At 37.2% G+C, this 14,100-nt stretch overlaps 2 protein-coding genes across 2 annotated transcripts in view; both read right to left on the bottom strand.

The window, feature by feature from the left end:
- LOC309964258 (bile acid-CoA:amino acid N-acyltransferase-like) overlaps positions 1-7,171 on the bottom strand; it is a 49,032-nt gene extending 41,861 nt beyond the window's left edge. Inside the window, 1 exon segment of the mRNA XM_082843086.1 lies at positions 7,158-7,171. The gene's annotated coding sequence lies outside the window, so the exon portion shown is untranslated.
- A 63-nt stretch (positions 7,172-7,234) lies between these two features.
- MRPL50 (mitochondrial ribosomal protein L50) lies at positions 7,235-13,787 on the bottom strand. Its single transcript, XM_082843088.1, has 2 exons — positions 13,672-13,787; positions 7,235-8,477 (listed from the first exon to the last, which is right to left on the bottom strand). The coding sequence occupies exons 1-2, from the start codon at positions 13,761-13,763 to the stop codon at positions 8,090-8,092; spliced, it is 480 nt and encodes a 159-aa protein (XP_082699214.1). The 5' UTR covers positions 13,764-13,787; the 3' UTR covers positions 7,235-8,089.
- Positions 13,788-14,100: the final 313 nt, after the last annotated feature.

The raw sequence follows: 14,100 nt of genomic DNA, 5'->3' as shown, positions 1-14,100 counted from the left end.
ATGATAGTATAGATGATCCAAAATCCTGGAAATAGAATAAAACAAATACGAGAAACGTTCAACAAGGACCTAGAAGAACTAAAGAGGAAACAGTGATGAACAACACAATAAATAAAATTAAAAATTCTCTAGAAGGGATCAATAGCAGAATAACTGAGGCAGAAGAATGGAGAAGTGACCTGGAAGATAAAATAGTGGAAATAACTACTGCAGAGCAGAATAAAGAAAAAAGAATGAAAAGAATTGAGGAGAGTCTCAGAGACCTCTGGGACTACATTAAATGCACCAACATTCGAATTATAGGGGTTCCATAAGAAGAAGAGAAAAAGAAAGGGACTGAGAAAATATTTGAAGAGATTATAGTTGAAAACTTCCCTAATATGGGAAAGAAAATAGTTAATCAAGTCCAGGAAGCACAGAGAGTCCCATACAGGATAAATCCAAGGAGAAACAAACCAAGGCACATATTAATCAAACTATCAAAAATTAAATACAAAGAAAACATATTAAAAGCAGCAAGGGAAAAACAACAAATAACACACAAGGGAATCCCCATAAGGCTAAAAGCTGATCTTTCAGCAGAAACGCTGCAAGCCACAAGGAAGTGGCAGGACATATTTAAAGTGATGAAGGGGAAAAACCTACAACCAAGATTACCCTACCCAGCAGGATCTCATTCAGATTTGTTGGAGAAATTAAAACCTTTACAGACAAGCAAACGCTAAGAGAATTCAGCACCACCAAACCAGCTTTACAACAAATGCTAAAGGAACTTCTCTAGGAAGGAAACACAAGAGAAGGAAAAGACCTACAATAACAAACCCAAAACAATTAAGAAAATGGGAATAGGAACATACATATCAATAATTACCTTAAATGTAAATGAATTAAATGGTCCAACGAAAAGACAGACTGGCTGAAAGGATACAAAAACAAGACCCGTATATATGCTGTCTACAAGAGACCAACTTCAGACCTAGGGACACACACAGACTGAAAGTGAGGGGATGGAAAAAGATATTCCATGCAAATGGAAATCAAAAGAAAGCTGGAGTAGCAATTCTCATATCAGACAAAATAGACTTTAAAATAAAGACTATTACAAGAGACAAACAAGGACACTACATAATGATCAACAGATCGATCCAAGAAGAAGAGATAACAATTGTAAATATTTATGCACCCAATATAGGAGCACTTCAATACATATGGCAAATACTAAAAGCCATAAAAGGGGAAATCGACAGTATCACAATCATAGTAGGGGACTCTAACACCCCACTTCCACCAATGGACAGATCATCCAAAATGAAAATAAATAAGGAAACACAAGCTTTAAATGATACATTAAACAAGATGGACTTAATTGATATTTATATGACATTCCATCCAAAAACAACAGAATACACATTCTTCTCAAGTGCTCATGGAACATTCTCCAGGATAGATCATATCTTGGGTCACAAATCAAGCCTTGGTAATTTTAAGAAAACTGAAATCGTATCACGTATCTTTTCCGACCACAACACTACGAGACTAGGTATCAATTACAGCAAAAAAACTGTAAAAAATACAAACACATGGAGGCTAAACAATACACTACTTAATAACTAACAGATCACTGAAGAAATCAAAGAGGAAATCAAAAAATACCTAGAAACAAATGACAATGAAAACACGATAACACAAAACCTATGAGATGCAGCAAAAGCAGTTCTAAGAGGGAAGTTTATAGCAATACAATCCTACCTTAAGAAACAAGAAACATCTCAAATAAACAATCTAACCTTACACCTAAAGCAATCAGAGAAAGAAGAACAAAAAAACCCCAAAGTTAGCAGAAACAAGGAAATGATAAAGATCAGATCAGAAATAAATGAAAAAGAAATGAAGGAAACAATAGCAAAGATCAATAAAACTAAAGGCTGGTTCTTTGAGAAGATAAACAAAATTGATAAACCACTAGCCAGACTCATCAAGAAAAAAAGGGGAAGATTCAAATCAAAAGAAGTAGAAGTGAAAAAGGAGAAGTAACAACTGACACTGCAAAAATACAAAGGATCATGAGAGATTACTACAAGCAACTCTATGCCAATAAAATGGACAACCTGGAAGAAATGGACAAAATCTTAGAAATGCAGAATCTTCTGAGACTAAACGAGGAAGAAATAGAAAATATGAACAGACCAATCACAAGCACTCACATTGAAACTGTGATTAAAAATCTTCCAACAAACAAAAGCCCAGGACCAGATGGCTTCACAAGCGAATTCTATCAAACATTTAGAGAAGAGCTAACACCTATTCTTCTCACTGTTCCAAAATATAGCAGAGGGAGGAACACTCACAAACTCATTCTATGAGGCCACCATCACCCTGATACCAAAACCAGACAAAGATGTCACAAAGAAAGAAAACTACAGGCCAATATCACTGATGAACATAGATGCAAAAATCCTCAACAAAATACTAGCAAACAGAATCCAACAGCACATTAAAAGGATCATACACCATGATCAAGTGGGGTTTATGCCAGGAATGCAAGGATTCTTCAATATACGCAAATCAATCAATGTGATACACCATATTAACAAACTGAAGGAGAAAAACCATATGATCAGCTCAATAGATGCAGAGAAACCTTTTGACAAAATTCAACACCCATTTATGATTAAAACCCTCCAGAAAACAGGCATAGAGGGAACTTTCCTCAACATAATAAAGGCCATATATGACAAACCCACAGCCAACATCATCCTCAATGGTGAAAAACTGAAACCATTTCCACTAAGATCAGGAACAAGACAAGGCTGCCCACTCTCACCACTATTATTCAACATAGTTTTGGAAGTTTTAGCCACAGCAATCAGAGAAGAAAAAGAAATAAAAGGAATCCAAATTGGAAAAGAAGTAAAGCTGCCACTGTTTGCAGATGACATGACACTATTCATAGAGAATCCTAAAGATGCTACCAGAAAACTACTAGAGCTAAGCAATGAATTTGGTAAAGTAGCAGGATACAAAATTAATGCACAGAAATCTCTAGCATTCCTATACACTAATGATGAAAAATCTGAAAGTGAAATTAACACTCCCATTTACCATTGCATCAAAGAGAATAAAATATCTAGGAATAAACCTACCTAAGGAGACAAAAGACTTGTATGCGGAAAATTATAAGACACTGATGAAAGAAATTAAAGATGATACAAATAGATGGAGAGATATACCATGTTCTTGAATTGGAATAATCAACATTGTAAAAATGACTCTACTATCCAAAGCAATCTACAGATTCAATGCAATCGCTATAAAACTACCACTGGCATTTTTCACAGAACCAGAACAAAAAATTTCACCATTTGTACGGAAACACAAAAGGCCCCCAAATAGCCAAAGGAATCTTGAGAAAGAAAAATGGAGCTGGAGGAATCAGGTGCCCTGACTTCAGACTATACTACAAAGCTACAGTAATCAAGACAGTATGGTAGTGGCAGAAAAACAGAAATATAGATCAATGGAACAGGATAGAAAGCCCAGAGAGAAACCCACACATATATGGTCCCCTTATCTTTGATAAAGGAGGCAAGAATATACAGTGCAGAAAAGACAGCCTCTTCAATAAGTGGTGCTGCTAAAACTGGACAGGTACATGTAAAAGTATGAAATTAGAACACTCCCTAACACCGTACATAAAAATAAACTCAAAATGGATTAAAGACCTAAATGTAAGGCCAGACACTATCAAACTCTTAGAGAAAAACATAGGCAGAACACTCTGTGACATAAACCACAGCAAGATCCTTTTTGACCCACCTCCTAGAGAAATGGAAAGAAAAATAAACAAATGGGACCTAATGAAACTTCAAAGCTTTTGCACAGCAAAGGAAACCATAAACAAGACAAAAAGACAACCCTCAGAATGAGAGAAAATATTTGCAAATGAAGCAAGTGACAAAGGATTAATCTCCAAAATTTACAAACAGCTCATGAAGCTCAATATCAAGAAAACAAAGAACCCAACTCAAAAATAAGCAGAAGACCATTTCTCCAAAGACATTTCTCCAAAGAAGATATACAGACTGCCAACAAACACATGAAAGAATGGTCAACATCATTAATCATTAGAGAAATGCAAATCAAAACTACAATGAGATATCATCTCACACCGGTCAGAATAGCCATCATCAAAAAATCTACAAACAATAAATGCTGGAGAGGGTGTGGAGGAAAGGGAACCCTCTTGCACTGTTAGTGGGAATGTAAATTGATACAGCCACTAAGGAGAACAGTATGGAGGTTCCTTAAAAAACTAAAAATAGAACTGCCATATGACACAGCAATCTCACTACTCTGAGAAAACTGTAATTCAAAAAACTCATGTACCAAAATGTTCACTGCAGCTCTATTTACAATAGCCAGGACATGGAAGCAACCTAAGTGTCCATCAACAGATGAATGGATAAAGATGTGGCACATATATACAATGGAATATTACTCAGCCATAAAAAGAAATGAAATTGAGTTATCTCTAGTGAGATGGATGGACCTAGAGTCTATCATACAGAGTGAAGTAAGTCAGAAAGAGAAAAACAAATACCGTATGCTAACACATATATATGGAATCTAAAAAAAAAAAAAAAAAAGTCATGAAGAACCTACAGGCAAGACAGGAATAAAAACACAGATCTACTGGAGAATGTACTTGAGGATATGGGGAGTGGAAAGGGTAAGCTGTGACAAAGTGAGAGAGTGTCATGGACATGTATACACTACCAAATGTAAAATAGATAGCTAGTGGGAAGCAGCTGCATAGCACAAGGAGATCAGCTCAGTGCTTTGTGACCACCTAGAGGGGTGGGATAAGGAGGGTGGGAGGGAGGGAGATGGAAGAGGGAAGAGATATGGGAACATACGTATAACTGATTCACTTTGTTATAAAGCAGAAACTAACACACCATTGTAAAGCAATTATACTCCAATGAAGATGTTAAAAAAAAAGTATATGTACAAGGTGGGGTTCACTGGAGTATTGTTTATATGTGCAAAACATAGAACCAATCTGTATGTTCAGGATGAATTAAATAGCGTGTATCTTTCAATGAAGAATCAAGCAGTAATTCAAAATGACTCTGGAGAAATATACTTATTAACAAAACAAATACATATTTTAAGAGAGAAGTAATAAATCAATATGTATTGTATTATACAAAACCACTTTTGTAAAAATACATATTTTAGGTGTCAATAATTATCATCACCATGTGAAAGTTTTTTTAAATTTTGGTTATCTGTGTTTTCTAATGTTTCTACAATTAACTTGTACGTTGTATGTGTGTAATTAAAAACAAGTGTAACAAGAAAAAAAATTAATTTTTAAAAAAAGACAAAGTGCAATGACTTCTAAGTAGGAAGGCATTTTATGGCACACACTCAAAAAACTAGAAAAGCCAAATTAAAAAATAACATAAAAGCAAAAAACTGGCAACAATTTAAAATCCAGTAATAGAATATTGGTTGAATAATTATGTAACATGCATTTATGGAATAATATGCTATTAATCAAATCTATTATTCTTAAGACTATTTAAAGATGAATAGAAATACTCATGGTGTGAAGGGGTCACAGGACAGGATGTCATAGCAAATTTTAAAATACAGGAAAAAAGGTTTTTTTCACTTGTTAATATCCAAGAATGTTAGGTGATTATCTGGTGGATGGAAAAGGTATTTTTTCTCTTTCCCAATTTTCTAAAAAAAAGTGCTACTTTTATAAATGACACATTAAAATTAAAAAGAAGAGAGGGAGAAGTTTCTTTTATGCTGCTTGAAATATATACTGTTGTTAAAAAGGAGACAAACCCAAAATGAAGTCATTTGTGCTAAGCCACAGGGCAGCAAACCCAGACAATATCTAACCTCATCATAGACTCGACCTTCCCCAGGAGTGTGACCTTTAATCAGCCAATCTGGAATTTCCTGGTCAGCGCTAGGAGGTAATCCAGATAGACCCTATCCATTCCCCTTAAAGAGGGTGATCTTGCCTAAAACAATGCATTTTTGCTAGTAATTTCCTTTTTTCTGCTTCCTCTCTGCCTTTAAAAACCTTTCCTTTTCTGAAGCTCAACAGAGCAGCTCTCTATTGCTGGAGGGGATACTGCCTGATTCATGAATCATTTAATAAAGCCAATTAGAATCTTCTAATTAATCAGCTGAATCTTTGTTATTTAGCACTGTTTGTGTAAGACCATCCATTCTACTAACCTGAATCTCTATTTTATTAGTTTTTATGTAAGCATACACACTGAGTTCAACGGCCCAACAGAGTAAAACTGCTAACACTTTTATATAGTAATCATTTAATTTTTTAAAAAGTAAACCTTTTATATGTTTTTAGTTATCTCAGGAAACAAGTTAGCAAACTTAATTTAATCTTTCCAGGAAAACTATAGGTCATTATTCTGATATATTATATTGGGCTGTAAACCAGTTATGCCCTCTAGAGTTATTGATGAATGTGCAGTTTACCTTCCCTACCAGCTAAACGTTCCAGGACTGCGGTTGCAGGGGGCAGTACTTGTCTCCCACCTCAATACTAGCTTCTAGGGTCATGGTACTCAAAACATCATCAGAATAACCTAGGGGCTTTATAGACAATTTCAGGACCCACTTTTGACCTACAGAATCAGAATCTGCATTTAAAAAAGATCCCAAGTGATTCATAAGCACATTAAATTTTGAGAAACTGCTCCAGGTTATGAAGGAGTAATTTCTTTGGCCCTAACATTTACATGAATGCTGGCTTTGCAGCTCTCCACATGAAAGCAAGTGCTTTTGCACACTGCCCTCACCATCTCTTACTTCCACCTTGCCCTTTGCACATTTTTCTGTGTCTCCAGATTAGAAGTAAAAGTTGTGTGGGAAACGAGATAATCAAATCCTGTATATAAAATTGAAATGTTTCCACGCTGAACCCATTTCACATAGAAGCAGAAGGGATAAACAGCTCTAACGTTTAAGTTCCAGGGCTCCAAACACTTTGACATTCCAGGTACTTCTGAAGATCTTCAATGTAGAGGTTATTGAAAATCTAATTGTCCACTGATGACATTTATAGGGCATGACCATACTGTAACTTATTTTTCTAATAAACATACCAGAATTTATATATCCAACTAATTTCTTCCCTCTTCAAAGGAGTCACCCTAGAAAAGAAAATAAATACAATTTCCTTTGTTTAAAACCTATCACTTTTCTTTCAGAATTATCTGTAGTCAAGATAAAATATAAGCAATTCCTTCTTCTTGTGTCATTACTCTCTAGCCATATCTAAAGTCTGAAAAAGAATAATTCCTAATTTTATCACTTTCTCATTTTTTATCATTCAGAATCATCTGGTTAGCTCACTATTTGAGTAATTTCCACAAATAAGGTACATGAAAGTCTGCAGACTTATCACCCTAGTGGATACTCATAAGTACTCAAGGCCACTTTTTAAAAGTTACAGAAAAGAAAAAGGGTTTGAAATAAACACCATCTCCTTTGAAGAGAATATTCATTTAGGTATAGAATCTGTTCTTTTACCAAAATAACACATATTCTAACTTTTTCATTTATAATACTTAAATTAAGAAAATGACAAGGCAGAAAAGCAAATTTCACATTAAAAAATTACAAACACACTTTAAGAAATCTACTTTAATTCCAAGAGATTAATCTAGATTGAACAGTATTATTTCCTACTATTTCTACTTATACAGTAAAGCGAATACTGAAACAACTTTCATAATACACGACACAGATTTGTTTCTTTTATAAATGTTACCTTATTTGTTATGTAATATATATTTTCATAAATTATTAATGACCTGGTTCCATTAAAAAAAGTTTCAGCAAATGTGAAAAGAAAATATTTGTCGATTCATGATGATTAAAAAAAAGGGAGACGATACATCCTTCCACAGGAAAAAGTGGATTTACAGACCAGTTCTGACAGCATTTCACATGGTAAAGTATCAAAATGTCTGATAAGCAGCCCCCTTCTCAGGTGGAAAAAAAATTATTTCAACGTGTTCCTCCTTTAAACTGCTCAGTAACCCCAAGTGATTTTTAAATTGGGAGGCAGATTACTGGCAATAAGTTCGTCAAATTTAGATCTATCCTGAACAGGCACATTATAGAAATCAAGAACATCTCTGACCCTGCACATCTGGTGAAGCCTGGAGTTAGGCACTGCATGGCCCAAGTCATCAGCTAAACGTGCCAAGAAGCTGAACTTCAGATGAACATCTTCCAGGGAGATGTCCTGCCAATTGTTAGAAACAGATGAACCAAAAACTTCTTTGACATGAGATTCCAAACGACTGTGGAGATCTTCGGGTGGTATATATGTTCGGCTTCGTAAGGGTGGACACACCAGAATAGGTTCTTTCTTCACCTCTTCTACTGTCTCAGCCACCACTGGCTGTTTCTCTTTTCTGGAATGATCAAAAACAAATACGTGAATCTTTAGTTCACTGCATTAAAGAAGCTGACCAACAGAAGACCTAATTTTGCCCATCAATCTAAATCAATATACTGCGCACTTACTACTCTTCTGGGCAGTGTTGAGAGAAGAGTCAGATAGACCCCTGCCCTTGGAAGTTTATAGTTGAACTAAACTGCCACAAAGAGAAAACAAAAACTAATTTCAGATTTTACATGCTATAAGAATTCCCAAGAATGGGTGAAGAAGGTAAATCCTCTGGGATTTCTGGTCCTCCCAGATCCAAACCCAATCTACCTCTCTAACCTCATCTCCCACTAATCTCCTATATACATTCTATGCCTTACCCAAACTAAACTACTTTCTGTTTCCCACTTTCCTGATATCACATGTTAGCTCAAGTTATATCCTATCTGAAATAACTATCTTTCATCTCCACTTATAGAAATCTTATTTATCCTTTAAGTCCTGGGACAACACTCTTCTCTCGCAAGCTTTACTCGAGTTCCCCAATCAAGTATAACTGTAAGCTTCTCTGGTCTCTCATAGTACTTTTTTTAAATTGAAGTATGATTGATTTACAATGTCATGTTAGTTTCAAGTGTACAGTACAGTGATTGTTTTATATATATATTCTCTTTCAGATTCTTTTCCTTATAGGTTGTTACAAAATAGAATTCCCTGTGCTATACATTACATCCTTGTTAGTTACCTATTTTATATATAGTAGTGTGTATATGTTAATCCCAACCTCCTAATTTATCCCTCTCCCTCACTTTCCCCTTTGGTAACCGTAAGTTTGTTTTCTATGTCTGTAGGTCTATTTCTGCTTTGTAAGTAAGTTCATCTGTATCCTTTTTTTTTTAAGATTCCACATATATCAGAACACTATATATTGCTCTCAGAGCACACTGCATCATACCTGAGTTTTAATTTTATTTATTCTACTTCTCTTACTAGATCAGGGTTTCTCAGCCCAAACATTATTGACATTTTGGACAATTCTTTGTTGTGGGAAGCTATCCTGTTCACTGCAGTTGCTCAGCAGCATCCCTGGCCTCTACCCACTAAATGCCAGTAGCATTCCTGTCCTCCAGTCATAATAACCAAAAGACATGGTCAAATGTCCCCTGGTGGGCAAAACTGTCCCCAGTTAAGAACCACTGTGCCAGATTATAAACTCCTGAAAACAGAGATCTGTTTATTGATTTTGGGGTCCTTTAAAACTGCTTGTGTAACTAGTACTGAGTACATGGGCCAATGTGAAGGAATCTGTCTTGACACATTATTTCAGTGCTTACATGTTCATAAACTAACTCCTGTCTTCTATGGAGTTGGCATCTGATTGGGATTGATCATCCCTACAGAAATTGGAGGGTACCAGAAAAGAACAATGTCTAGTCAAGAAAATCGTTTGTAACACTATTCCTCTGTGCCTACTCAAAGACTCTTCCAGCTATTTATCCCTCTTTCTGCATCAATTCTTTACCAATTTCTCCCTATCTACTAGAGTATCCCCATGACACACAAATATGCTGTAGGATCTCCCATCTTTAAAGGAAATTCTCCCCAGATTGCATGTTCCACTCCAGCTTCCTTTATAACAAAACTTCCCAAAAGAGTTGACTATGTTTATAGTCTCTACTTCCTGACCTCCCATTTTCTCCTCAAACTACTCCAGTCACATCTCATCATAATGAAACGTAATCTATTCCTTTCATCTCAGTAATCTCTTATACCGCATACCTCATCTTATTGCACTTCGCAAATATTGTGTTTTTTTAAAAGCTTAAGGTCTGTGGCAACCCTGCATCAATCAAGTCTACAGGCGCCATTTTTCCAACAGCATTTGCTCACTTCGTGTCTGTCACATTTTGGGAATTCATGCAATACTTCAAACTTTTTTGTTATTATTATATTTGTTATGGTGATGACCAATAATCTTTGACTTACTATTGTAACTGTTTTGGGGTGTCACAAACCATGCTGATACAGACAACAAACTTGATTGATAAATGCTGTGTGTGTCCTGACTGCTCCACCAACTGGTTGTTACCTGGTCTCTCTCCCTCTCCTTGACCTCCCTATTCTGAGTCACAACAATACTGAAATTCTGCCAATTAGTAACGCTTCATCAGCCTATAAGTGTCCAAGTGAAAGGAATAGTTGCACATCTTTTACTTTAAATCAAAAGCTAGAATGATTAAGCTGAGTGAGGAAGGCATGTTGAAAGCCAAGATAGGCTGAAAGCTAGGCCTCTTGGCCAAACAGTTAGCCAAATTGTGAATGCAATGAAAAAGTTCTTGAAGGAAATTAAAAGTGTTACTCTAGTGAACACACAAATGTTAAAAAAGCAAAACAGCCTTATTGCTGATGTGGAGAAAGTTTTAGAAGTCTGGATAGAAGATCAAACCAGCCACAATAGTCCCTTAAGTCAAAGCCTAATCCAGAGCAAGGCCCCAACTCTATTCAATTCTATGAAGGCTGAGAAAGGTGAGGAAGCTGCAGAAGAAAAGTCTGACACTAGCAGAGTCTGGTTCATGAGGCTTAAGGAAAGAAGCTGTCCCCATAACATAAAAGTGCAGGGTGAAGCAGCAAATAGAAGTTGCAGCAAGTTATCCAGAAAATCTAGCTAAGATAATGAAGGTGGCTACACTAAACGACTGATTTTCCATGTAGACAAAACAGCCTTCTTTCAGAAAATGTCATCTAGGACTTTCATAGCTAGAGAGGAGAAGTCAATGCCTGGCTTCAAAGCTTCAAAGGACAGGCTGACTCTTGCTAGAGACTCATGTAGCTGGTGACCTGAAGTTAAAACCAATGCTCATTTACCATTCTGAAAATGCTAGGGCCCTTAAGAACTATGCTAAATCTACTCTGCTTGTGCTCTATAAAAGGAACAACAAAGCCTGGAAGACAGTACATCTGTTTACAACATGGTTTACTGTATATTTGAAGCCCACCGTTGAGACCTACTGCTCAGAAAAAAAGATTCCTTTCAAAATATTACTGCTCATTGACAATGCAACTGGTCACCCAAGAGCTCCCTGATGGAGACGTACGAGATTAATGCTGTTTTCATGTGTGCTAACACAACATCCATTCTGCAGTCCACGGAGCAAGGAGTAATTTTTACTTTCAAGACTTATTATTTCAGAAATACATTCTGTAAGGCTACAGCTGCCATAGATAACGATTCCTCTGATGGATCTGGTCAAAGTCATTTGAAGACCTTCTGGAAATAATTCATCATTCTAGAAGCCGTTAAGAATATTTGTTAAAAAAAAAAAAGAATATTCGTGATTCATGGGAAGAGGTAAAATATCAACATAAAGCAGGAGTTTGGAAGTTTCTAACCCTCACAGATGACTTTCAGGGGTTTAAGACATCAGTGAAGAAGTAATTGCAAATGTAGTAGAAATAGCAAGAGAACTAGAATTAGAAGTGGACCCTAAAGATGTAACTGAATTGCTGAAATCTCATGATAAAACCCCATCATCGAAGAGTTGCTTCTTATGGATAAGCAAAGAAAATAGTTTCTTGGGATGGAATCTACTCGGGCTAAAGATACTGTGACGATTGTTGAAAAGACAACAAAGGATTTAGAACGTTACAAAAACTTAGTTGATAAAGAAGGCATAGAGTTTGAGAGAATTGATTCCAATATTGAAAGACGTTCTACTGTGGGTAAGATGCTATCAAACAGAATTGCATGCTACAGAAAAATCATCATTCAAGGAAGAGTCAATCAATGCCGCCAACTTTGCTGTCTTATACTAAGAAATTGCAAGACACCCCAACCTTCAGCAACCACCACCCTGAACTATCATCAGCCATCAACATCAAGGCAAGACCCTCCACCAGCAAGATTATGACTCTCTGAAGGCTCAGATGATGGTTAGCATTTTTAGCAATAAAGTATTTTTTTTAACTAAGGCATGTATATTGTTTTCTTAGACATAATGCTATTGCACATTAAACACACTACAGTACAGTGTAAGCATAACTTTATGTGCACTGGGAAACCAAAAAATTTGTATAACATGCTTTGAGAGCCTCACTTTATTACCGTGGTCTGAAAACAAACCGCAGTACCTCCAAGATACACGCCTGTGCTCTAGTTTTCTTCATAATTTACCACTTTCTGAAATTATATTTGTGCATTTTTTCCTCCACCATTACATATGCTCTATGAAGACAAAGATTTAGTCTGTCTTATCAACAACTGTATCCCTCACACCTAGATGCCCAGCATATAGTAGACACTCTAGAAATACTTGTTGAATGAGCGAACTAAACAAACTTGAAGGAGATTTGAGAGATAATAATAAATATTAACCAAAATAGAGGGGAAGCTAATAAATGCATAAGCTGATGATAAAAACCCTTTTGCATTGAAGGAGTTTTTGTTTGAAATCTAAGAGGGCATATATCGGAACCCTAAGGTTCCTACAAATTTTGATGTCCTAACACTGAGTCAAATAGACTTACCTTTACAAAACTTCACATGGTATTGTGGGAAAAGCAGTAGATGGGGAGTTAAGAGGCCTGGGTTCCAGATCCAGCTCTGTCATAAACTTACTTTCTGACTTTTAGCAAAATACTCCCTTTCTGTGCGGCCTCAGTTTTCTCTTGCCCAGAGTACTTACGCTTTGAGAAGGGATTTTGTTTCCGCTGCTGTATCCTACTTAGAGAAATACTGGGCCAGGACACCTTTCTAAAAACCATTTGCTGAGTGAATCAATGAACGAACAAAATGAGGAGATTGCACTTCATCTCTGAATCTTGCTTGTGAAGAAATATACCCCGTAAATGAATTTAGTTCATCGAGTACTTTTCACATTCATGTTCCTGGGCTGCTCGTCCCAAATGAGTCACTTGTTTCCCGACACCACACTACACTCTGGAACACACGGCAGTACGGTTTACTCAATAAATTAACGAGTGAAGTGGAAGGGTAAGGGGGTGGTATTTCGGTTCTAAGATGAGTAAACTGACGCCAGAAGAAGTGACGGGACCCCACCGCTCGTGGAAACCGGCGCTGAAGCTTCTGAGCTCAGAACCCTAACTCACTTTCCTGCCCCTTCCCTGGTGGCGCAGGACCAGGGTCCCGTCTTAGTTCATCCTATTCAGTTTCTCTCCTTACTTTCCGTTAGCATGACCCACGGTCTAACCTTCCACTTTACCTGAATCGAGACCAAAAACCTCTGCGTGGCACCCCTGAGACTATCCACGTGAAGCTTCTTCTGGCAACGCCACACACCCAGAGACCCGCCATGTTCCATGAGAGCTTCAGGACAGAGCTCCGCCCCCAGCCGGCTGTGACGCCGCAAGATCAGCCAATCAAATGTAAGCTTAGTGGCAAGTGTTCCCTTTTTTCCTCGGTTAAGACTCACGAGCGGCTCCCTCACCCTTTGCACTCAGGGAAGTGTAGTTCGGTAGCCATTGCCGGGGGAGGCTGGACCCAGGAGCTCTCTCGTAGCATGACGGGAGTTGTAGTTGAGGGGCGCCCCGGGAACGTTCCGGGTGACGCCTTCTGGTCCGGGGGCGGGCGAGCATAGCGTTCTTTGGCTGAAAGCAGCAGGAACTGGCAACCGGGAGGAGGCTCTAGCGAG

This window comes from Leucopleurus acutus, assembly GCF_964270905.1.
Source record: "Leucopleurus acutus genome assembly, chromosome: 7".
Classification (NCBI taxonomy): domain Eukaryota; kingdom Metazoa; phylum Chordata; class Mammalia; order Artiodactyla; family Delphinidae; genus Leucopleurus; species Leucopleurus acutus.
This window is presented reverse-complemented; position numbering and strand designations above follow the sequence as displayed.

Excerpts from the sequence above, each read along its gene's own strand:
- MRPL50 (XM_082843088.1), bottom strand. The coding sequence starts at position 13,763 with ATGGCGGGTCTCTGGGTGTGTGGCGTTGCCAGAAGAAGCTTCACGTGG. Across the intron at positions 8,478-13,671 it reads GGTTTTTGGTCTCGATTCAG|AAAAGAGAAACAGCCAGTGG; the intron begins GTAAAGTGGAAG and ends TGATCATTCCAG.